The 26,453-nt window shown below is 39.0% G+C and overlaps 2 protein-coding genes across 5 annotated transcripts; one reads left to right on the forward strand and one right to left on the reverse strand.

Annotated features, from left to right (window-relative positions):
• Positions 1-1,378: 1,378 nt before the first annotated feature.
• Positions 1,379-18,072, reverse strand: dnai3 (dynein axonemal intermediate chain 3). Its single transcript, XM_030083636.1, has 23 exons — positions 18,066-18,072; positions 17,062-17,164; positions 16,917-16,955; positions 15,443-15,627; positions 14,896-15,000; positions 14,606-14,734; positions 14,296-14,495; positions 14,006-14,122; positions 13,420-13,613; positions 12,743-12,861; positions 12,021-12,110; positions 11,576-11,665; positions 10,308-10,424; positions 8,650-8,723; positions 7,453-7,582; positions 7,234-7,330; positions 5,401-5,522; positions 4,525-4,585; positions 4,126-4,256; positions 3,793-4,000; positions 3,124-3,212; positions 2,890-2,970; positions 1,379-1,935 (listed from the first exon to the last, which is right to left on the reverse strand). The coding sequence occupies exons 2-23, from the start codon at positions 17,120-17,122 to the stop codon at positions 1,795-1,797; spliced, it is 2,580 nt and encodes an 859-aa protein (XP_029939496.1). The 5' UTR covers positions 17,123-17,164; positions 18,066-18,072; the 3' UTR covers positions 1,379-1,794.
• Positions 18,073-18,261: 189 nt separating this feature from the next.
• Positions 18,262-26,418, forward strand: mcoln3b (mucolipin TRP cation channel 3b). 4 transcript variants are annotated; one of them, XM_030083771.1, is made up of 15 exons: positions 18,262-18,280; positions 18,400-18,442; positions 18,857-19,090; positions 19,174-19,341; positions 19,675-19,828; positions 21,488-21,551; positions 21,640-21,736; positions 22,154-22,253; positions 22,377-22,489; positions 22,727-22,876; positions 23,013-23,114; positions 23,902-24,024; positions 24,124-24,330; positions 24,611-24,741; positions 25,471-26,417. In XM_030083771.1, exons 3-15 carry the CDS (start codon positions 18,866-18,868, stop codon positions 25,508-25,510), a joined length of 1,674 nt encoding a protein of 557 aa, XP_029939631.1. In that variant the 5' UTR covers positions 18,262-18,280; positions 18,400-18,442; positions 18,857-18,865; the 3' UTR covers positions 25,511-26,417. The 4 variants fall into 4 exon arrangements, with proteins under 4 accessions (XP_029939631.1, XP_029939633.1, XP_029939630.1 ...); XM_030083773.1 differs by lacking the exon at positions 18,262-18,280 and having other exon boundaries at positions 18,294-18,442; positions 24,614-24,741; positions 25,471-26,418; XM_030083770.1 differs by lacking the exon at positions 18,262-18,280 and having other exon boundaries at positions 18,294-18,442.
• The last annotated feature ends 35 nt before the right edge of the window (positions 26,419-26,453 follow it).

Consider the following 26,453-nt stretch of genomic DNA (forward strand, 5'->3'; position numbering starts at 1 on the left):
ACTCTTGGAAGATGACAACACCAACACAGTCCTGGAAGCTGGGAAGAATCGAGGAGCTTTTTCCAGGCCGTTCTGGTCTCGTGCGTTCCAGTGCTGTTCGCACCAGCACTGAAACTATAATAAGACCTATTCAACTTTTATATCCTATGGAAATGTAGAAGACCTATAATTCATAGGTGGGGAGAATGTTGTGACTTATTTGAGGAAGTGTTTGAAATGTTAGATCAAAATCAGTTGCAGAATATGAAGCATTTCAGGTCTTTGAATGTGATTTCTAAGTTAAAGACTCCCTTTCAGAAGTTGACATGTGCATTAATTCTTGTTTAATGTAAAAAAAAGACTTCATTACCCATGATTCAATGGACTGAGGAAGTTGTTTGGTGCAAACTGAGCTTCATGGGAAGAAGAGAATGAATGAATTGAAGTGTTCAGAGAAAACATGTTTTTTGTAACTTGCACATTGAGTTTTTCACAAAAGTTGAAGTTCAATAGTAAGCCACATTCTCGTCTCATCCTTTTTAGACGTAGTTTAGTTAAACTGCAACAGTAATATTCCCATCCTCAGTGGTCATTATCTCTCAGTTGTGATTAAAGCAACAAAAGGTGGTGAAGCAGCTACAGGGCTATGACATTGCTCTCTCATCCTGTTGAGGCCTTATTTAGCAAATTACAAGATTTGTAAGTCCTTTAGTCTTTCACACTGGCGAGTCTGCTGAAGCGTGCATGCCTCTTTGAGCAGAGCAGTTTTTCTCAGAATACAGTATTAAGACAGGTGGTAGTATTATACAGACTACTTGCTTGTCATACTAAAACACCGTCAGAATACATTTATGCATGAAGTTGGGCCAGTCCAGGGTGGGAAATCAATTTTCTTGAGGGGTCCCATAAAATAAATGAAAAATTATTCAAACGTTCTCATAAAAAAGCAGTATGTTACATGACTGATAAGCTACTTTCTACTCTTCATTTGTGAAGTTAAACATCTCTGTTTGTTTCTGCTATTAGTGACTTAAATTACAATCTTTATCACAGTGATCAGCTCTATAAATGCAACAGATGGATTTACTTTTGACTTCAGCAAATATAGTGGCAAGAAAAAGTATGTAAATAATCATATGATTTACATCAAAGTCACAAGTAGGCAAACAAGAAGGGCTTCACATAATACCACACAGTTATAATATTCAATGCCTTTATTGAACATATCCAATAAAATGTATTTGTACAGATGGACAAAAAAACAAAACAGACTTCTCTCGCTAATTTCTTTAAAAATGTTAATCGGACTCAAGAGTTTGTCAGTAGGCAACAGTAAAAAACTGATGCCTTGTTTCCTTACAACATTACTATTTCTGTTATTCTGGTTTTATCACTGTAGCTGCTTGTTGTAGAGATCTAACCAAGTTGACCTTTAAGCGTCAATGCAGGACACAGCAACCCAAAACCACCAAAGAAATAAAGGAATCACTCAAACTGGTTAAAATCCCCAATGTTCTGGACAGCGAGTCCTCATTTCGGAGTTGATTAATTCACAAGTTTATAAGAGGACCCAGCAGGACAATGACGGGGTGGCTCTACAAGCTAAAACTCATAAGTGATGCATTGAGACAAAAACCAACACATGCAATTTATTTGAACACAAAATGGCTTTAAAAAAAAAATCTAAAAATTTCTCTTTTTGAGAGGCCTAAACCGTGAGCTGAACCTTTTTCTGCATTGAAGAATGAAGAATGATCCAACGTGTGTGTGTGTGTGTGTGTGTGTGTGTGTGTGTGTGTGTGTGTGTGAGAATCATTAGTTATCCTGTGGGTTGGCAGTAACAGGCTTCAGGTCCATGGCCTTCAGGACACTCTCCTTCAGCACCAGATAATCACTGTACTCCTTCATGTTCGCCTCCTCGGAGTCCTGCAGTGATTTCACAGGCTTGTCAGGCTCCTGCAGATAAAACAAAAGAACAAACAGCTCCATAAACTTCAAGGTGGCAAAATTCAGGCATGCTTCATCATCTATTATTCAAAGTCCCATAAAATGTTTACAGGTTTTTGGCATAAGAGGTGTTTTCTTTGTGAAAGTAAATGTTTAGTATTGTGAAAGAAGATAAAAAGATTGCATTTTTCAAAATCATTTCAAAATCTGGATGTGGCGTGGTCATCTTGAACATCAGGGAAATTGCAAGCCCGTGAGAAGAACCAAGGAAAAAATATCTGTGCGCACAGAAAAATACTGATTACTGTGGCAAATGAAAGATTTAGCTTCTATAGTTAGCAGACGGACTGCTAATGCCAGGACCGACACTATTCCCAGCGGCTGGGATCGAGTAACTGTTGGGATGAATTAAACATGAGCAAGGAAGAATGAACTGACAGAGACGGTGAGAAAGAGGCAGCCTGCAACGAGCTTTTAAAGTGTCACCTTCAGACTGGAGCACACATTTATAGTGTCAGTAATAAGCATTTATTTCAAGTCATGTTTCGCGTTTGAAGGCCGTTTTGCGTACAGTTACTATAAGTGAGGTTGTAATCCCACCAAGGCCAGTTTGACAGCAAATGGTTATGACTGTGGAATAAAATATCAGGCATTCATGTCTAAATTACCACACTTGTATTACTACCGTGACCTGAAATGCTTCAGAAAGCCTCAAATGAATATTCCTCACAGCATGCTTTAAAACTAGACCTGAAGTTAAAACCGTTACCGGACATCCAATCAAAAAAATCTTTGTTTTTTTCTATAAACATTTTTAGAAAAGCTCCACTCAGATATAACTGTAATGCAACACTTAATTGTAAAGACTTATTAGATAAAATATTAGAGAACAAGTTTATTTTATGGTCAACTGCATATCAAGTGTTTTGAAATTAATGTTTAGAAATAAAATCCACCACTCACCGTTTTCTTTTTGAGTTCCCCTTCCTTTTTCAATTTTTCCCACAATTCCTGTCTCTTTAGACAGTCCATCAGTCTGTCTCTCTGAAAATCAAAGTATTTTGTCACATTCAAAGTGTCTTAACAGAGACAGAAGAGAGACACTCAATCGAAGCTCCAACATGTGATGTATCCTTTTTGTCTTTATTAACAAAAAAAGACACACGAACCACTCTCAGAGATGACCGGGGTTCTTACCTCTTTTTTGACTGAAGTGCGAAGAGTCCGAGGCAGTTCAAAAACACGAAGCATGCCGAGATCAATCACAGCCAGGAAGTGCTGTTTGGCTATACAGGCAAGATAAAACAGAGAAAAATCCTACAATGTAGATCCACAGAAAATAAGCTTCGATGCATTCCTTTGTTGAAAATAAGAAAATATCTTCCACTTAATGAATTTGAGTTTTTATTTTTAAGGTCTTGTTCCTCATACTCAGCCAAAGATTACAGAAACCTCAAAGCAGCTATATGGCCTGGAATGATTTCACTCATCTTCAGTTCTACCCAGCAGCGTGTAACAGTGAAGTGCAGCCTGGACGGTGATCAATACCATTCAGTTTTAACTCAACCTCGCTGTTCAGGATTTCATCATGTTTAGGTTATTGAAGTTAAATCAACAATCTGCACCACACAATAGTCTTCATGCGGTCACTTTAGTTGCGTTCAATATAAACATGATATACAGTATATTACACATTTGATCAAGTGCATTGTGGTTCACACTTCTGACTTAATGCACTTCAGATCATGTTTGATGACAATGCAGACAACGTGGAATTGAGATTCAGCTTTTCTTGCATGAGACACAAACAAGTAATTACTCATGACTTTGCTCCTGTGTGAGATATCAAACAGACAGAGAACTCACGGGAAATAATCCAGGGCTTGATGCAGGTAACCTTGACATGTGTGACGTATGGATAGACCTGTGAAGGCGCACTGGTGTTTGTCAGCAGGTTCCACACCTCAATACTGCCATTGTCTGTCCCAATAAAGAAAACAGCTGGTCGGGACAGGGACCAGCATCCTGCAGTGCATTCCTGCTCAGAGCTGGGCGACACGATGATGGGACCCTCCTGTCAGAGTCACACGAGAAAAAGATGTCGCCTTAAAATGCGTGAAATATGCGTCACAAAAAAATGAATAACAGAGGGATTGACTGAGGTGTAAGACTTGGAAACTTCAGTGTATTTTTTGTTACCTTGACATCTTCCTTCCAAATGGCGAAGTTGCGGCCTCCAACTGTTAAAATAATGTCTTTATAGAAAGGCGATCGCTGTATCGTGTTGACCAGCCCGTGATGAATCCTGTGACAGGACAGAGGCTTGACACCTGGGTGAGAGGTGGGTGGGAAGAGAAAAAGCACATTTTTTTATAAACATTTTTTTTCAAGGAAACCACAGTGTATCCTTATCAGCAATTATACAACATTTACACACAACTAACCTCTAATGGTTACGAAACTCACGGTGGCTGGCAGTGATTAAACATAACTGTTTAATATTTTAACTGGTTCCCATCAGAAGCTTGTTTTACCATGGAAAAGCGAATACATAGCTATACACGGTTCATAGTTAAGATGACAGACCAGACCACTCACTGTACATGCGCCCAGAGTCCTCTTGCACCAGTTTCCAGTCAGTGTAAACAATCTCTCCATCCTGGCAGTGAGACAAGGAGCAAGAACATTATGCATTTAAAGCATTATATAAAATTGAGGTGATCTTAAACTGAATTGAATTTTCCATTTTAGTGCACAAGTTTTAGACTGTTCACCGTAATGTAAGCACAGATGGTGCAGCTTGTGCAGACTATGGGCATTTGGTTAGGTGAGAGCAGAATAATATGCAAGTAGTGAGGAAGTGACCAAGAGAAATTCAAATGAGCATTACTGAATGAGCATGCAGGCTTTGGGTAAAACAGTGGCGGGCATATAAGGATCTAACTACTTCACTTTCAATTTCCAAAGAAAAGCCTCCAACTGGCATGCTTACAATAATACCTATTGAGCTCAACAATGCATTCACCTTCGACTGGACCACCAATCCCAGCAGTGTGCAAAGGCAGGGTACATTCTCAACAGGCCATCAGTCACACCAATCACAGTTATTTACGATTAAAAACACATTTTCATATGAAACTTCTCATTTAGTCCAGCGTCAACCAAAACCTGATTAACGTGACTTTCTCGATGCCTTTTTATCGTAAAACTACTGATGGGTTTTGTCCAATCTGCTGGTAAAGTAGCTTTAATCACAAGGGAGAGAGATTTTATCTGCTTCTGCAATAAAAATAATTCAACAGAAGGGAGGGTGTGTAGAACAGCGGGTGGATCCCTTCTGCAAGTCGCACTCCGTCCGCACATTTGAACTTAAAGGCATGTGAGGTTAATGATGATAGAACTTGCAGAACAAGTCAAGAGTGAAATTAAACTAAGATGGTGTTTTGTGTTGAGTTTAACAGTAGAAATACTTACCTCTGTTCCAATAAAGAACTTAGTATTACCATCCTCGAGAGGAGTGACTGCTTTGGCTGAGCGTGTTCTAAGCTGGCTGTTCTCTGGGATGACCTCTGACCTTTCGTCTTCATTTAATTTGTCTGTGAGATAAAAGAGTGAGACAGTGAGCGCTAAGAGAGTCAACAGAGTCCTCATCAGGAGCACAAATAGTGACATATAATATTATTATTATAAATGGTAAATGGACTACACTTGTATAGCGCTTTTTACCCTGCTTGACAGAGCCCAAAGCGCTTCACACTGCAATATCACATCAACCCTTTCACACCATACTCGGTGGTGGTAAGCTACGACTGTAGCCACAGCTGCCCTGGGGCAGACTGGCGGAAGCAAGGCTGCCAATCTGCGCCATCGGCCCCTCCGACCACCACCAACCATTCACTCTCACAACTTTCATACTAGGCAGGGTGGGTGAAGTGTCTTGCCCAAGGACACAATGCCAGTTTTACGCCTGCGGGAGCGGGGATCGAACCGCCAACCTTCCGGTTATAAGACGACCCACTCTACCAACTGAGCTACTGTCGCCCCAGTTTTATAACATATAATAGTCACAAATAGTGAGGTTGCAAAGCAACATTAAACATAAGCAAAGCCAGATGCATTTGCTATAAATCTGTCATTTACTACAATATGAAAAGCTAATAAAGACATGGCCTATTGATTCAACATAAGAAAGCAACAAAGTCTGAGAATGCCAGTGGTTGAGGCCGCTGTAATCTGACCACGAGCAAGATGGCAGAAGAACAAAAGTGAGGGAAGTGGGGTGGGGTACAGCTGAGGTGAATGGAGTGGTACGAGGGGACGTGAGTACAGAGGGAATAAAAGAAAAGGCAGACGATACAGCCAGGCCACAAACAACGTTTCACTTTCCCAACATCACACTGCTACTCAGCTGTTTTGATCCCCATGTGGGGTGTCCTACAATAACCTTGTTTGGAATGTGGTATTGAAAATGAGGAGGAAATAACTGTAGCTGAAGGGAAAACGACTCCAGGATTTGATACCACAAAGGAAATGATCAAAATGATGAATATAAACAGAGACTGAGGGAAAATAAAAAGAACACACTCGATAAAACAAGTCCTGGAGCACAAATGTATTAATCACACAGGTACTTATTGACACCATAACAATACACCATCCGAGTTTATCAATTGCTTTTGTTTTAAAGCACAACAACTTTATAATAACCAAAGCTGTGTTAGTGGAAGCTGGCTATTTGCAGCCAGGACACACACGATCATCTTTGAGCCCTCAAGGGGTCTGAGCAGCATATAGCAATGACCTGAAAGCCAGTGAGGCCAATACTTTCCAACTATGAGGGCCTTGTTTATGAAGAACAATGTAAAAAACTGGCTTGAAACAGACAGAGAGTCACAGACAGAGAGGCAGAGAATGAAACTAAAGCCCAACCATTGTCCATTAATTCAAGAATCTAAATTTCTTAATTACTGTCAGAGAATAAAAACACTAAGAATCAAAATCACTAATAATTCTTTAACTTCATTAAGCAGCTTTGGCAGTGTACATGTGAGTGAAAAAACAAACAAAACTAAACAAACAAACAAACAAAACAATCAAATCAGATGGTGGTGGCCAAATTGCAAAAAAAAAAAAAAAAAAAAAAATGCACAATACACTTCAATTTCAATACTGGTGCCACCTACAGACAGCAAGGTGGCACAGTATCATTATATGGTTGAGTAATGAGTAATTGAATTGATCAAAGAGTAATTGAGAGAAACATTAACAGCAAGAACAACACACTGAGGAGCCTCCTCAGTCTCTTACCTGTGTTACTGCTTGGACTATCATTTCGAATGTACGGTTCCAGGCTGATCTTCAGTGGAGCAAATTCTCTACTTGTTTCAGTCTTTGTCACAGAAATCTGACACATCAGAGAGAAAACATTTAAAAGACTAACATCAGTTATCCTTTTTCAGAGTGCTGAGTTACACACATATTGCCACAGATTTAAATGTATAATGGGGATCGAATGAAGACTCGTACCCTCAGCAGTGGTTTCCATGTCTGACCCAAGTGTTTATTATCAGGAACATCGTGAGGCGTCATCGGGGCCTTCGGGTCCACAGTCGGCTTCTGCAGCTTTGGAATCCGCACATCCCAGAATAATACAGTACTTTTGAAGAGGAGGCACACACACACACACACACACACATAGAGAAAGACAGTGTAGAACGAAATAAGAGCACACAAACATTAAATAATTCATTCTCACATGGTCGTATATGTGCAAACACAATCAATATTGACCAATACAAACAGAATGTGTGGGGTTATTCCAATACAACCCATATCCACTCCTATGTAACCACTGAGAAACTGAAATCAACAACGTGCAATCAATGGACAAAAAAAAATCAGCCAAATATTCTATTCAATAACAATGAAAGCAATAGGTAAATGCCTTAAAGGACTTTAACACAGGACTTGCCATTATTTTACAAACCAAACAGAAGATGTAAGTTGTGTTCTTACTCTGGCACAGACACAGCATGGTAATGATAATAATAATAATAATGCATAGGTTTTATATATATGGTGTCTATATAGTTGGAATATTTTACTGTATACATGTAATCTGTAAGCACATTAAGGGTTTTCATGTTGTGTGATAGAAAATACATCTAATGAAATATGTTTGAAAACTCACGTGTTCACAATAAATACATTCATAAATTTTGTTTTATATATCAGATCACTTAATTGCTTTAATCTTGAAAGACAATACAGTATGACAAAAATGCAATTAACATGATATGCCACTGCTTTGAAAAAGGTTTTCAAAACAGGAACCTTGAGACAAAAAGTTTTTTTCTTTTTAGCTTCAGCTTTGATTGTGGGTAATATAAATAAAGGTACAATGGATGACAAGAACAATATGGCTTTAGAGAGCATCATAGATTCCTATGCTGGGAATCAAACGTAAGAATGATGTACTAAGTCACATTAATTCCATCAGTACCACTGCGTGTCGGTGCAGCATCACATAAAATGCAGCTGTGAGGTTTAAACAGTAGCACAGTCACAGTTCACTTCATCATCTGATGGTACAACATGATCACACACAACACACCCATAATGGTGGCAAAGTGCTAACGGCTACATGGCGAGATATACTGAAGTTGAGAGGTGTTTTTTTTTTGTGTGTGTGTGTGTGTGTATGTGTGTGAGTGCAGTGCCTACCAATCTGGAGAGCAGGTGGCAACCTGAACAGAAATGTTGTGTTTATTCTCCACTGGTAAACCCGTCCTGGTCATCTGAAGGGAGGGAGAGAGAGAAAAAGAGAGAGAGAGAGAGAGAGAGAGAGAGAGAGAGAGAGAGAGAGAGAGAGAGAGAGAGAGAGAGAGAGTAAACATGTACTGGTCTTCATCAGGTGCGGTTTTGTAAAGAGCTGATGGAGATGAACAGCATTGCTAAAGATCTGTGGCAGGTTAATATTTCCCCTGTGAGCACTTTGATGATTGCCTTATACTTATTTAGAAGAGTGCAGGTTGTGATGATTTATTATGACTAGCCATATAGAGATGAGGAGAGGAAACCAATAGAAAGCCAGTATTACTGGGTTGATCATAAATATTGATTGTCTTTTTTTTTTACAGCCATAAAGTTTTCATTGTGCTTGTGTATTTCTGTGGGTGTTTGCTTTTCTATGAGCTGCATTGCTTTATACCTGTTACCGAACAAAACTCTAGAGTTACCACTTCAAAATTTATGCCTTTTCAGAAGTACGGTACAAAACAATCACAGAACCATGTGTTTACAGATGAAGAAGGAAAGCAGGGCTGATTTCCCAGATTTATCAACCCCTAAAATACAATTTTCAATAACATGAAGGTAAAAGAAAAAAGGGAATTGAAAGCAATTACAATGATAACAGTTGACGAATGAGAGGAAACACTCAGGTCTGGACATAAATTACCTAACACCTCAACATGGAGAGGGTTCGATTAGAGAGTGAAAATGTGTGATTTTAACATGCCAGTCCTCATCTCAAAAAAGTAGGCGACATTGCTCATGTATTCTGAGATTGCCCAAAGCGAGAGAATTTTTGTAAATACATGCAAAAGGAAATCAGGAAAACTGAATTTACCTTATTCCCACTGCATACAAACTAGGGATACTACTTGATGTCCAGGTTAACAGATACTGTAGATATTTTAGAAGAATCCCACTCTTATTAGTAAGGAAACTAATAACAACCTCTTGACTGAAGCCTCAGACACCCGACATCATACAACAGAGAGTAAAAAAAAATTCTATCATGGAACTAACAACTACAAGACTACAACTAAATTTGCAAAGAAATTAGAGAAGATGGCAATGCAAAATAAATCTAGTAATTTCCTTTTCTTCTTATTTACATGATCTAATAATCTCATGTTCTTTCTTTATGTACATGGATGCATTTGACCAGCGAAAACTTGAGAGAAGGAAAACATCCATCCATTTTGCTCCTATGCCACCGGAGCTAACCTGAGCAAACTCTGGGCATGGGCAGGATGCACGCTGAGCAGGTCGCCAGTCCATCATGGGACAAACACACTCACTCAAATTCACACCTAAAAGCAATTTGCGGCCACCAAGTAACCTCACATGCATGTTTATGGACTGTGGGAGGAAACCGGAACACATAAAGGAAACCCATGCACACCTGGGGAGAACATGCAAAGTCCACACAGAAAGACCCAGCCAGTACGATCTTGCTGTCAGGTGAGAGTAATAACCACTGCCCTATCGTGCAGAGATGGAAAACACGAACTAGGTCTTGCTAAACTCTCTCTGGCCTGTTTGGTTTGAGGCCTACTGTTGCTGGTGCCTTAAAACCCTTCAACTCCAGGTACCTCAAATGTCTGAGGCAGCCACTGCACATCTGTGATTGGTGCTTTGTGGCTGCTTTCCAAGGCCGACGCTGCACAGTAGCACACAACCGGAGTCTTCTTGTGATCTTCTTTAAGGTCCTGTTAGGAAGAAAGAAAGAGCACTGAGTTCTGACGATTCAATTTACATAAAAAGAGAATATAAAACTTCTTGAATGGCCCTGCAGGATATTCAGATACACCAAACTCAAACTTGTGTGTACTTCAGTTCAACTGTCTGAGAGCACCTCAAGCACTGTATGCACAAAAAGCAAACAGCAAGCAACAGCTCTATAAATATATATTAATTTTCTTGAGTTTGGATTGCTCGGTTTCAACTTCTAGTGCTGCATGCTAATTCAGAGTTTACTTACAGCTACTAGGTTGGTTGTGCTGAGCACCCACATCTGGATGTGTTGTGTACAACGGTGCTAACAGACCACAAACCTACACAGGGGTTTTTAATTCTTCTGTTATCTGATAAGTCAGCAACAGGTGCTGGTATACTAATGTTTTCACAGCATCCAGAGGCCAAATAAAGCCTTGTCGCAGATACAACTGCTTTGTTTACACTGCAAACAGCGGGGAGGGCGGTGATCTGATTTGCTTGTGTGCAATCTTCAATGTGGGGACCAACTATGGTGGCAGAGAATGACTTTTGTAACAGCTGGCATATGTGGGTTGATTCTTGCTGTTGACTTTGGGGAATGAAGAGCAAACAAGGACAAAGATAATAGTGGGAGGTGCAAAGTGTGGGAGAGGGGCGACAGAGGAGCATGGAGAGGAGCAAGATGGAGACAGCTGTTCGACTGTAGAGGCAATAAGAACACACAAAGCAAACACAGGCAGGATGATGGGGACATATGTGTTTGTAAGGATCAACCGTCTATTGAGGATTAAATGCACTTAACATTTTGGTGCATGTATCATCATGAACATTATACATTCACTTCTACCTTTAGTATATTTGTGCAACTTTTTCTGACTTTAAAATGGGACTAATCTCACTGCATTGCCGGCTAATGAAAAAAGTAAGAATGATAACAAAACTTAGGAGTGACATATCAGTTTTTCCTGTATTTAGAGCAATAATGCTACATGCTTCGATAAAACCGAGGAACAATATGGACTGACACGATCACTGGCAGAAAATGTTCCAGTAAATGGCGTCACATTTACACCCACAGCAACAAAAAAACACAGAACAGCATGTGACAACACTGTACACATTAGGGACAGGACGTGGTACTTACTGCTGCGTCACTGTTGACTGACACTTTTTTACCACAAGTCTGTGCTTCTTGGAGGTGTGTGATTTCAGAAGAAATGTCCCACAATACTACCTGCAACACCAGCAACATTAAATCAGTAACAGCGCATATGACTCTAGTCTTGGAAATTATAATGCCCTTGGCAAAACAAATACTCAAGTCTCAAACATTTCACTTTTTTGATTTCAAGCACAAATAAAGCCGTACACAATATTTTCAAAGTAGGAATTATAAGAGCATTCAGAGCATATTTTGTGATAAGAAATTAGAGAGGAGAGCTTAAATTTTCATGTTTCAGTGTGGGTGCTTAAATTGGCTGAATGATAGACTGAACAAACATAAATCAATTAACGGTCATGAATTTAAAAAATAACTAAAGTATGAAAAAAACAAAAGTGAAATTCAAAAGAATTATCTTTATGAGCACCTGTCCATTCGTGCAGCCACCAACTATAATATTTGGATTAGAAGGGCAGAAGTCGAAGGCTAAGATGTCATCTGGACACTCCAGGAGCAACTGCAAAAAAAAAGAAAAGAAAAAAATCTCCATAAAGACAGTCTTTAAATGCAAAATTTCAAAGGAAGCATTTCTAAGCACTAAACACTTATCAGCTGAGTATACTTTGCTGTGGCCTTTATCTTATTTCACAAACGAAACTGCATGCGTAAAAAGGCATAACGCTAAAACCAAACAGTATATTTTCAAGTGCAGTGTTTCCATTTATTCATCATAAAAAGATATGGGCATTTCACTCTCATTTTAATGATTAAAAGAGATACATATCAGGTTTCCATGGCTTTAACATCCCAGTACAAAGGGTCATGTGCTATTTCAACTCCTGACCAACAGACACGGTTCATTCAGTATCATGGAGAACTCATATTACTTCTGAGTGATTTAACAGCTCAGTTTTATTGATTAAGTGCACTATGTTAAATCAATAGACGCTCTCAAATTTTTGTAAGGGAATAATGGTATTGAATAACGAATGGAAAGCTATTCCGTTATATTTCTCGAGAGAATGAGTCTCAAGCATAAAAAAAGAAACAAAATACAGAAAACAAGGTAATAAATAAATGTTTGATTTCAACAATTCCTCACTTTTATCGAAAGATATACTCTTCTAGAGAGATACTTATTTTACATACCTGAGGAGTACTGGGATCTGAGAAGCAGTAGAAGACAATGAAGGCTGATCTGACATCAAATGCGGAGGATTCCTCCAGCTCTTCCTCCTTTATTTCTGTTAAAGCCACTGCTATCACACCTGTCACCCCAGCAACACAGAAACACAGGAAATCAGAAAACAAAGCACATTTTACACAATAAAAGAATTTGTAACTCAATCAATTAGTTAAACTTTATATGTGGGGCACTTTTCATGCCAGAAAATGAAATGATTTCATTGATTATACCAATGAAGACATTTCCGAGATGCACCCTTTGACTTTAATGCATGATATATGTGTTTGCTCTGATTATCATTAAAAAAAATAAAAATAAATCACTATTGGTTGTGAATAACTTAAAGACAGTAGGAGCTGTGATTGAACTGGATCAAATTTGTTTGATGAACACGTTTACAAATAAATGTCCATTAAAATGATCTCTGTCTGCATGTATGACTCAAAACCGAACATCTGTGGTTGAATACTGCGTCAGCCTGAGTCTGAACCAGGCATCAATACAATCTCATTACTTTCTTTTTCTCAATACATGACAAGTCATAGTGCTTGTCATTTTCAAATCGGTCGCAATTACAGGCAATATTGATGTTCAAGATTGGTCTACTGATGTGTAATCTGAAGAGTATGTTGCACTGTACCTTGTATGGTAGGGTGCCAGTTCATAGTGCTGATTTTCTTTCCCTTTGAGTACTTTTGATCTGCGAAGGCCTGATAGAAGGCCAAACTTTCAGAAGCCTTCAGTGACCAGTCACCAGCTTCAGCGGTCTCCAGAGCCTTCCAGTCATCAATACACTTGTTCATAATATCTTCCTGTTGAAGGGCCTGCAAGACGCTACAAAATAAAACAAAAAGAAAGTTACTAGGAGAATTTTGACAACAAATATTGTCTAAATTTTACATTTCTAGGTGTGTATCTCTGAAGCCACAGGTAATAATGCTCCATCTCCTCTTCTCTTGTCCAGACACACTGGAACACAACATATCTGTATTGCTGTCTGAGACTGTATGTATTCAACAGATACCATAAACACATTTTCTTCACAAGCATGGGGAACACATGCACTTGGAAAGTACCGACTGTTCACCAACATCTTATATGCTGTAAACACTCTAGGCTTGATACTGTGCTGAATGTGTTTAAGGATAACTGAAATTCATCCTGCATGATTTCTCCTCCCTCAAGAAACTGATATAAAAGTGAATTACAGCATTATTTCATTTTACCTGTTCAGAACTGAATTGCAGAAAGTCTTCAGACGCTCAGACTGGAGGATGGTTGTTATTTCCGTCTCGTTCAGCTCTCCTGGCTCATAGTGACTAAAAACATTCCTCTGAAACTTCCTGTGAATCAGAAAAAAAGGCACTGATACAAAAGAATATGTGCATAGCATTACTAGTGAAGTGATGCAAACTGTCTATTCTCTTATTATTTTTATCACGTAGCCATACAACCAATGTGGAGCTTTAATTTCCTCTCCTGTATAACAAAACCATGTGATGGTTTGCTGGCATACCACTGAGTCTGAGCACTGCTGCACTGCAGCTTCAGCACTGCCTGAATCCCACAGTCCCTCTGCATTTTCTTGATGCTGAATCTGCTGTCTCGGTGAGAAGGACACTCCTGGAAGCTATCCTTAATATCTGCAGCGTTGCGGTCAGAGAAACAAACCGGTAACCCAAACTTCCTTCTGACTCGTGAGAATTCATACCGCAGCTGACGGTAACAAAGAGGCAGAGCAGAGACATGAAATGAAAATACAAGAATTAATGTCATAAATCTGGTCAGACATGCATATTTAATGCATGCTTCATACACTACACTACCTTTTCTCTGCTCTCCTTGACAGATTCTTGATCTATTTCCTGCTCGCTGCCGAGCGATATCCACGGCTTTGGTTCTGGGGTTTTATTGACTTCATCATGAACTTCCTCTGGTGTTTCAGGGCGTGGGGACTGCAGAACAAAGATAAAATTACAATCCATGGGGTACAGAACATGAAACATAATAGTTTGTGATTTTAATGGCTAATTCTTTAAAACAAATGTAGTGGAGAAGGTTTAACTATGAAAGACAAAACCAATCGCGTTATCACACAAGGCTACTCTCTGCTTACGCTAAATATTGTAGCCCTGGCTTCCGGTGTCAGGACCAGGTAAAAATTGTGACCATAAGTGAAATTCCAGTCATACACCAGCAAGATCGTTTCTTCTGGATATTCCTGTCAAGCAAAAGAATGAGGAATTCGGCTTTAGATATTGGTTGATTATGGCCATGATTATCATAGTAAATGAGAGAACAGGTTAAGAACTTTATATAAGAGGACGTTGTGGGGCTTACAAACACAAAAACAGAAACCACAACATACACTGAAGTCAAATCCAAACCCTGCTTGTAAGAGGAAAGTTTGCAATACTACCTTATGCATTCTACCTTTTGAGAGACTCTGTTCTCACTAGTGCATAGTGAAAAAAGGGGCAAGAATGTACAAGTTAAAAATGGTGTATACAGTTTATTTAACCTACGTAGATCAGAGGGAGAGGAAATTAGGCTGAATGGGTCCTTCTGTCAGTTCCCACAGCCCTTCACTGGAGATCTGTGCATCATCACAGTGGCTTGAGGGAATTATCTGAGTTATCTGTGCAACAATAGATCAGCCTCACCAACACAATCTGCTTCACGGGGCTGAAATCTGACACTGCCGCCCTTGTCTTAATGTCCTGCATGATGTCGTCTTTTTTTAGCAGCTTGTAAGGATTTTCCCTCGTGACATCCTCATCAGCGCAGCAACCAAAGAGCTCCTGAGTGGCTGATGTAAGGACCATGGGGAAGATATCATCCGGGTGATCTTGATGAGAAAGTTCAGAATCAGCTTAGAGTGGACAGATGACAAATGTAGAGATATATTTCTATATAACAATGAGTCACATATGTGTCAAACCTTAATAAAACCTTAATAAACTGTTTTTCATGGCAATCTGTCACACAATTTCAAGGTGACTGATAAGATGGACACTGTCCGAATAGGGAACAGGTAATGCTTAGAGCCTCAATATGTGTGCTGCTTAAGACTTTGCTTCCAGCCTTTCTGATCAAACATCTCCCTGTGGGATGGACCATCAAATTATATCACAGCATGTAGTTCAGTCCTTACGAAAAACCTATGTGCAAAATGTCTGAAGGCTTATAAAGAGAATTATCTTAATTCCTAATACAGCTTGAATATGTCAGAGTAATATCAATACTGCATATTTTACCCCTAAACTGCAGCTACAGACATCAACCTGCATCAGTACTGCATAAAACAGTCCAGCACCGCAAAGTATTTCATAATATACAACTTATGCAGTCTCTACCATATATAAGGCCAGAGTAAGTCCAGTGCATGCTACAGTAAACAGGGCTCTGCATAATGATAGTTTTCATCCTGCTTTTGGTCTCTCTCTTCAAAGCCTTTCTGCAAGGTTGCTGAGGGGACGCTGGGAATGCTCAAGTACAGCTTAAGTAACCACTTCCCAGCTGGGTGTGTCAACCTTTTTCACTCACACCACTTAGGCCTCATGCCAAATCATTGTACTGGAAACTCACACCCTTCATTTTCCAGAGTCATGTGTCAACTATGAAATTTGCATTCATGTGAAATATTTGCCTTGGACACAAAGAGTTTGGTGTGCGCCATTTCATGTCCCTTAAGAATTTAATTCAGCATTTCATATTTCAGATTTCTTGGGTCTCTTCCTTGTTGTGTAATCCACCCAATTCTTGGATCACATGCAGTGACATATTTAGTATACATCCCTGTATGCACTTATTTGACTTTTTTTCATCTGTTTTGTTTCTTTTAAACCAAAAAAGCTTGCCAATGATAAACAGGCGGGGCTGTGGACATAGCCTGAAAACTCAAACATCTAACTAAAACTGAAAAATTTAACTAAAACTAAAACCTAAGCAATAGGGAGCCACAGGTGAGTAGTGGGCTTTTACAAAGCCTATGCAATGCCACACTGTTCACATCAGAACATCTGTGATTATTCTGCAATCAGTCACGACAGGGAATCCAACAAACTATAATAATAAATAAACATTTTAAGCTCAATTTTGTAAAAGATGAACACAAAGGACTTCACTTTCTCATACCAGGCTTTTCCTGAGGTGTCGGTGATCGCGTCTTTCCATCTAAATAGAAATTTAGCAAACAATTCAAAATTCATCTAACAAACGATTTAAATAGCAGCTCATCTTTACACAAACTTGCATGCATTCAAGCACATGGAAAACTCACCTTTGCCTTTCTTCCTACTGCCAGCACTGCTTGATGCTTTCACTGGTCTCTTCGGTGCCATTCTTGCTCTTTGGAAAGCTTTATAAAGAAATGGATCAATTATCTTTGAACAAAGGTAGGTGACAGATTTCTCAAAACAAATAAACATTGTGTTGTCACTTTTCAAACTTCTCTGTTTTACTGAAGTTGAAGTCAGTAAAGAACTGAAAAAGCGGGGCGATTCCCACGTGTCATTGTTAATGTCTGTGGCGACATCTTGTGGAGAATGAGAAAAGTGTAACGCAGCCGTACCTTTCATTGTTTCTGTAAAACAGTAGTTAGACTTTTTTAAGAATATAATCCAAAGAGTTTTTTTCTTAAACACTCACTTAAATGAAAGTAAAATGTCAATATTGTGGATTATTATATTATTCAATATTGCTTACATACATGCAAGTGAAGCTGCAGAAGTTATACTGTTTGATGGCTTGTTAGTTATTTTTTGCCTTCCAGACTGCCTCATATAGGTTAGGATTTATTACTTATGAAAACTTTACATAGGTTCTTTAATTGAACTGATATATCGGCTCAGTAAGTAGAAAATATTGGAGCATAATGCATGAATAAGCTCTATGACTGTATACTTTGTAAGTAATCACACGAAAAACAACAACAAAGTAAAACACAATTCAATTATCATGCCGAAATGAATATATTAATGATTAAATCAGGAGGATGCAGCCAGGGAAAATCTGAGTGTTCTCCTGATGCCAAAGTACAAAGTACTGTTTAACACATCTTATTACAGCATACTTACATTTTGAAAGAATCAAAGAAGTATGCTTTTACCTAAAGTTTTGTTTTGCTAATATGAGCCAGCTAACGTTAAACTAGCAGAGTTATTAGGGCAAACATTTATGGAAATTACACTTGAAGAAACACAAGGACAAAATATGCTGATTATATTCATGCTCGAGCTCAGCAAATAGCGACAGCGGTGCTTGTAGGAATATGTGAGTGTTTACCGTGGATTTAGACCAGAACAGCTCTGTACTCCTCCTCGTGAAAGCTTCTGCTCGCGGTTCATCAATGGGATTGTTTGGTTGACATGGTGACAGCAGCGAGGGAAGAGGCGGGGATTAAACTGACTGACAGAGCGAACAGCCAATCAGCGCTCAGATCCGTGTTGGCACGTCACCTCGACATACCTGCGTGTGACACCGCAAGACTACTGCAAAAGGTGCAGCTTCTGGACTTCCGTCTCCTGTAGTTCCTTCAGCCGTGATTTTAACATAAAATGTTTTGATTCCTTATTTTAACTGGAACAGATGTGTCTTGACTTTATTTTTTGCGTTGCAGTGAAAAAGTGAGCGCTGAGGGACTGGACTGCTCCTGAACTCTGGTGAGTGTCCTTTTAGCCTTCAAGTTGGGTGTTGTTACATTGATCGTGTTACAGTTGTCACAGCAATCGAACTGGATAATGCTCTACTTGAATTGTGACGTTTTCACTTATACTCTGATATATTTCTTTTCATGTCCCACCTCTCTGCCAAGTAAAATTACTGAAACTTGTCCAGCAACCACATGAAACTACTTAATAGTTGCTTAATTTAATAAAAACAAACATGCCTTTAATTCTTTAGAAATTTCTATCTTTTCATCTATTCTCATATACAGTACAAACCATTAGAAATTAGATCCCTGACATCAAGTGATATAACATTCAGATTCCTTTTCTCATATTTCACAGATTTTTTTTTGTCTGGTGAAGATGTTGTATCTGAATCTTGAATATAAATGACCCATTTGCAAACAGTTTTGAGGTATGGAGGACTCCAGCGACCCGCATGATGTGTATGGCATCCATGAAGCCTCTCCCTGGGCCGACAGCCAATCCCAGCAAGATGATGAGGATCGAGACAAAGTGGATTCCCTCAGAAGGAAGATCAAATATTACTTCATGAACCCTTGTGAGAAATACCATGCTCGTGGACGAAAACCATGGAAACTCATACTGCAGATTGTCAAAATTGCCTTTATCACCATTCAGGTACCAGTCTCAAAACATGGCCAAGCCAGCTGTGATCATCTTCACAATTCTAAGAGATTCCTGTCATTTTTTTAAAATCCTAGTTGGTGTCATTTGGCCTGAGCAACCAGATGGTTGTTACATTCAAGGAAGAAAATCTGATGACATTCAAACACCTCTTCCTAAAAGATTATGTTGATGGAGGCATGGACACATATGCTTTGTACAGACAGTCAGATACTTATGATCACATCTATCACATCATTACACAGGTGAGTGGATTTTGTAAGAACTCCAAAAACAAATGGGTGTGATTCACTGTTATGGGGCTTATTATAGTTTTACGGATCTGTAAATTATTGTAAGAATTTTATAACTCTGAATGTTTATATGCTCAAAAACATAACCAGGCAGAAGTTTAGTCATGTGATTGACCTTTGTTCATGTGACTTGAACCTGCCAGTAGTCGTGTTGATAAAGACGCTACAAATATGCTGCTTCAGAAAACACTTTTTAAATTCAAAGAAACGAACAAAAAAAAAAAAAAAAAAAATCAACACAGACTTGGTGTTTAAATTTTTTTTTTCAAATTGTTTGTTTTGCAGTTTGGACTTCTGCATAACACCACAGTTGGTAATCATGAATATGAGAGAAATGGTGGCATCTACACCCCGCTGACCCTGTGTCAGGAGTTCTACAGGAATGGGACCATCTACCCTGGAAACGAGACCTTTGAAATTGACACTCACGTCGACACCGGTAAGCACGGGTGCTGTTCAGACAATTCCATAATAAAATAGGAATATGTTAGTATGTGAGTATTGTAACATCTTGGGGAATGTGAAGTGACTGGTTTTATAAAATATTGAAGATAATAATTGTGTCATTGTTTAGCCAACACTCCTGTGAGGGTCCTGTAGTAATTTTGATAGTAAGAAGTGAGGAAGACTTCAGGAATAATCTCATCAGCCTTCAAATCATTCAGTTAGGAGCATCTCAGTCTACAGCCCACATTGTCTCTTCAGTCAAAAGTTCAGACGCGTCCCAGCGTCCACAAACAGTTTTAAACTGGCCTTTGTGGTTGATTTGCTATAAAGAAATTGCTACTTTGGAATATTAATAAAGAGGGATTGTTTTGGCCAAACCTAGCAGGATTACACCACTGGACATCTGGATTTTAGTCAAGTTATTTCAAATGTGAGACTTTTGGTTCCAGCTACTTTGTCTCTGAGAGCAGATGGTGTCTTTGTGTGTGTTCCCAACATGAAGAGCTGCGACGGTGTCAGAGGCTGCTTTGCTTATGACACTGATGAAAGCTTTTTCAGAATTCAAGGCAGCACTCCATCGGTCTGTGAATAACGACAGCCCACAGCGCCACAACATGCCGTCTCATCCTGTTGAAGTTTAGTGGGTCCCATCATTTGTTCCCTCACAGCACATCGAGCCAAAACACCAGATGACCTGGCCTCCACACAATAGCCTGACTTAAACCCAGCTGAGAGGGGCTGGGATGAGCTGGAGCACAGAGTTCAGGAAAAACTAGCAAGCACAAAGTCCTGCAATGTCGTTCAGAAAAGATTAGAGTTTACATTGTCAGAAAGCTGAAGAAGACAACTTAAAAACAACTCAACATCAGGGGAAAAAACAAAGCATTTTCAGTCTTTTTTTTCTGTCTATTGGACACTTTTTCAGCTATCTCTTGATCAGTGGCAAATCATTATCACAATATTATATCGATATATTTTTTGGTTTTATACCAAATGTAATAATGTTAATAAGAATAATGAGCCCTGGTGAACTCCACTTCCGACTGCTGAAGATTAGTAGCCTATTGATAGTTTTTCAGCAAATTGTGGAGGACCACAGAGATATGAAGTAAACCAATTAAACCAAGAGAAAGCTGAATTGTTCTGGTCAATAAAAATTAAGCGGTTAACATAGCATTAGAAGGATGCTACAGGAGATTATTTTGAAAGATACAGTGAGTTCAGAGAGGATGATAATGCTGTTTGATTTCTGTCTGCATTAAAATTTGTGGAGACAGATTTATTTTATGTGCATATCCAAATTTGTGGTTTTTGTAATTTTATTTATGCTGACACACATTTATGGACACATCTAATTGTAGACACAAAAACATCATTTCACTTATATCGTCAGTTTACATACACAAAAGGGAGATTCATATAACGCAACAGTGTTTTTGCTACAATAATAGTTAGAATAGAATAGCTCCATACCTTTAGCTTTTGTTCCATCAAACTTCTCAGGATTTGCAAACAATTTAGCAATGGTGACAAAGAAGTGACTAAATGATGCACTAATAAGTAGTAACTGCTTTGAAAAGTTTTTTTTTTTTTTTTAATGTATGGTACAAATTGTTTTGTCATTCTGCATTTTTCTTGTGATGTCTGACAGACTGTCTTCAAGTTTATCCAATGCATCACCCATCGCTTCCACAATTTGAACTGCACTTTAAAAGGTTTGTAAACCTTTTTTGTGCCACCATAATTTTGCTTCATTGTGTGGTCTAATAAATGCCCATCATTTGTACCTGCTCTGCCCTCCAGGATGCTTTCTGTCAAGATCACATTTGTCCTCAAGGCCATCAATTTGCAGACAGTGAGACATCGCGAGTTGCCGGACTGCTACGACTTTGCCATTGCCGTATGTCACTTAACCTTATCTTCATGGCTCAGTGAACACAAGGCTTTAGTTTCACGAGCAGCAACGTGACACGTGTGACTGCTTCACGTCTGCCTGGAGTGTGACAGCAATCCGGTGTGACACTGCAGCTGTTTACGTGACAGAGACGATTCAAGGCTGAAAGGAGCTGTGTGAATCCCGTTCTCATTCCTAAAGCTAATTTGCAGACAGAAATCACACCAGTGAGAATTTCCACAAATAGGACCTCCTGTCTATACTTTGGGGTTTAAATATTAAAAAAAAAAAAAAAAACTTTTACGCCTGGCAGCTCAGTGGGAGGCCTGACTGTAAAGATGTGCTTTTGGGGGGGGGGGGGGAAGGAAAAGAAAACCTGAAAAATTATTTCTGCTCGGTGAAGTATGTCTGCCTGCTTAACAGATCACTTTCAACAATGGCGCTCACAGTGGCAGGATAAAGGTTGATCTGGAAACTGATGTTGACATAAACGAGTGCAGAGACTGGAAAGTATCTGGAGCGTGTAAGTTTGCTCAGCCAGTTCTGTAGAACACTGATGAATTACTGCTTCAAGCCATAGCCAGAAATGTGTGGTTAAACCTCGAGACAGTGAAATTGATTAATTAAAATTTCTTTGTTCCCTCAGCGGCAAAAAGCATATACTTGACGGTGCTGTTCGACTGCCTCATAGTTGTGATGTGCATCACCTCCTTCACCCTCTGCACCCGCTCAATAATCAATGGCATTCTGCTGCAGCATGTGAGTATCATAAACAGTCCTGGATGTATTTGTCTCATCGGTGGTTGATTTACTCAAAGCTGAAAAAGCTGTGATATAGCTTTTGCAGTGTACCTATCAATGCTTCAGTAATGTTAAATTTAAGGTAACAAAACTAAACAAAATTAAACAAGCAAACAATCAAGCTGATAAACACAAAGGCATCCTTGTGGAGATTTATGATGCAAACATGCGTTGTGGTTGTTGTGGTCTGAACAGGAATACACTAGCTACTACAGGAAGCGCTGCGGAAAACACGTGCCGTGGTTAGACAAGTTGGAGTTTGTGAACGGTTGGTATATCCTGATCATCGTCAGCGACACACTCACCATCATCGGCTCCATTCTCAAAATGGAGATCCAGACTAAGGTAATGAAAATATGGGCACCAAAATTACTTCCTGTTGTAGTCATATCATGGAAACTACAATATATATATCTGAATGTCGTTGGATGTTTGCTCATGTTGCATTTTCATTATTCATATTTTTGTGAATATCTTTCAGGTTGTCACAAACTACGATGTGTGCAGCATCTTCCTTGGCGTCGGTACAATGTTTGTCTGGATCGGTGTCATCCGCTACATGGGCTATTTTAGGAAGTATAACGTAAGACCACACTTTAAAATACTTCACATGGAATGTTGAGTTGAGGCATAGAGCTTCAGTTAATCCCGGCTGAAAGGGTTGCCGTCCATAGCAGGGTGGTTTAGGGTCACTATCTCTAACAACATAACACTTGTTTGATCCACCTGTTCAGGTACCGCCTGCTTTTCTGGCTTTGCAGGACAGATGACATGCCGGAAAACAAAAGAAAGAAAAAAAAAACACTTCACCGCAGAATCTTGTGATATGAATGTTATTACAAGACTTGAGAGGGGAGCTTGAGTAGAAATGTTAGACCTCTTCATTTTCTCATCTCTTGTTAATTTTTTTAAATACTTTAAACAGCCATTGTGACATATGTGCCTTTAATCGATGTAAAACAATTTCCTGGGAATATAATTTAGCTTTATTATTCTAAAAATGAAAAGCAGTTCATTGTTTCATACCAGGCCAAAACATAAACACAACCATCGCCTCGTAGAGGATCATTTTTGTATGTAGCAGAACACTAGCTGAAAAAACTCCCAATATGATGGAGGACCACAACATATTTCTGAGTTCATAGACGCTAAAGCAGTGAAAAGGCTGTTTTTATCAGCATCACATGGTCAGGTCTGTATGTGAAATTTGATCTGGAAGGATTTTGGAGCTCTTTGATAATGATTGCACATGATTAGGAGAACATGCAGATCAGTGAAATCTCTCTTGAGCATATCTGTAGGTCTTGTCAGCACATCTATTACAATTTAGAGGGTTTTTTTTTCTTTCTTATTTTTTGGGCTATTTCCAGATTCTCATCTTGACACTCAGAGCAGCTTTCCCAAACGTTATCCGTTTCATCTGCTGCGCGGGAATCATCTACCTGAGTTACTGTTTCTGCGGCTGGATCGTCCTTGGCCCCTTCCATGAGAAGGTAACGTTCATGTACTGCATAAAAGAAGAAATGTGTAAGATTTAACCGAATCCAAACACTGCTGATAAAATGACCCGCTGCTCTGTGACTTTGCTTCAGTTCAGGACCTTGAACACGGTGTCGGAGTGCCTGTTCTCGCTGATCAATGGAGACGACATGTTTCCCACTTTTGTTAACATGAAGCAGAAGAGCAGCCTGGTGTGGATTTTCAGCAGAGTCTACCTTTATACCTTTGTGTCGCTCTTCATCTACATGATTCTAAGCCTCTTCATCACAATCATCACTGACACCTACGACACAATCAAGGTGACGTCTGCCTTAAAGGTCCCATGAAACGATGTTGATTTTAGTATATTAACTTATTTTCTGTTAATAATTGAAATCACAGTGGACATGCTTCTGATCTGATTAACTTTCGTTAGAAAATGTGAGATGTGTGCTGGAAAAGTCCTGTGGGTCATTATTACAATGAACAGGCAGAAATCAAGACATAAAGAGTTGGTATTTGAGGAAAAATATTGTTCTTTTAAATACTAAACGTTCACATTATTGGTGTGATAGTAACACTATGATTTGCATACTTCAGCAGCAGCAGCAGAGTGGAGTCCCAACATCAGAGTTGCAGAAGTTCTTGTCAGTGTGCAACGATCTGCCGAATTCTGGCGTGTACAGGCTCGACAAGAGCAACCACAGTTTTCTTGACTGCTGTTTAAGGAGGTAAGTTTGCATTGTTACTCATACATGTTTAACCTAATAGCATCAGAGATCAATTACCTTACTCAGTGCTCAGACTTCATTTAAGTTTAGGAATTACTACACTTGTTTTGGATTCCCCATCATACTGGTCAAACTTCTCCTAGTGTGTGCCAAATGAGAAAATCTCAGGCTCTCCAGCATTATGGCTGATCTGAACATTCAGTAGTAGAGGCTTACCCTATTAGATATGGACCTTTTTATTATGCTATTATTTTAAATGTAAAATGTAATGTTTTCTATTGTTTCCATTGTTAGCTTTTTTTCTTTACTGTTTAAAATTACCATGACTAATGTCATACATGTACCACTATACATGTACCACGTACCACAATTTCAAAATATTTCTAAAATTCTCAAACATTCAAACACTGTCAAACATTCTAAACCAGTCATTCTCAAACTTCTCCCCTCCATGCAGTATCGAAGGCTTACAGTGTAAGCTATAAACTTGCTCTATTTTAAATGCGAAACCCTTTTTTTTTAAATTACAAGTTTTGCACTATTTTAATAATCTGATGTAACAAATATATTTTATTGTGAAATATGACCTTACAGCTTGTCCCCACATATCACAGTTTGAGAATCACGGCTCTATCAGAACTAATTAAAACCAGTAAATCAAGTGTAGCATGTCGAAGCAGTTCCTCGTATGTATTGACCTGAGGTGAACTTTTTTCCCCCTCATTTCAGACGCTGGAGCCAACAAGAGGGACTGACTTCAGAAGCCTAGCAGGTCTTTATATACAGATGAGCTGTTCACTTTATCTGCATCAAACTAAGACCTCTAGTCATTAATGTGCACTTTATGCTGGTATTAAACGTGTGTTACCCTCTTTGGCATTCTCTTCAGATAAAAACTTCAAACAGTGCCATCAGTGCGAAATCTTGCTAGTTTGGTGAAGTTGAGTTCCATGCACTGCCATGGCGGACACTTTCTTAAAATGGTATTGGAATTATGGCTTTACATTTATTATATTGACAAATGTCACTGGAAAAAAAAACCCCACCATATATGACTTAAACGATCACTTGACTGTGAATGTTTTCTTTGTCAAAACACAAAATCAGCGCTCAAGCTCCATACTATTTTCTACTCAAGACACTACCTAACTTTTCTATGAAGTGTTGTTACAAAGAAAAATCCTGTCGCTGTACAGTTTTGACCACAATAAAATGGACAGTTTCTTCAAGTCTGCAATCTGATGCCTTTGAATTCGAATGCATGGCCCACCGTTACAAAGAGACATCCACAGAATTTTGCTTGTGCCAAGAAAAATTTATTGACTTTGTGATACCAAAACAACCAAAAACCTGAACCACCTCAGTGTGGAAGAAAAAAAAACCCGTAACAGTGACTGAAAACTATTATAAAGGTGCATTAAGGAGTTTTTCAACTTTAAAAATACTTATTTTCCACCATAAATATGTTACAAATGTTCAATGATGTGTACAATGTGCCCTGACATATTCATTGCAAGTACCGCTAACAGCGCTAAATTGTCACTTGAAAGTTGCAGTGCCGGTGCGGCACCAAAATTTTTGGGGGACAATTTGAGATGATATGACGTAATGCGTGCTTCCGCTGGCCTGATATCCTTAGGTTTCGTTTTGTCTGCCATTACCCCGCCAGATGGATCTTCCAGAAAGTAAGAAAAGACCGGCTTCTAGCACTG

This window comes from Salarias fasciatus, chromosome 23 (assembly GCF_902148845.1).
Source record: "Salarias fasciatus chromosome 23, fSalaFa1.1, whole genome shotgun sequence".
NCBI lineage: Eukaryota > Metazoa > Chordata > Actinopteri > Blenniiformes > Blenniidae > Salarias > Salarias fasciatus.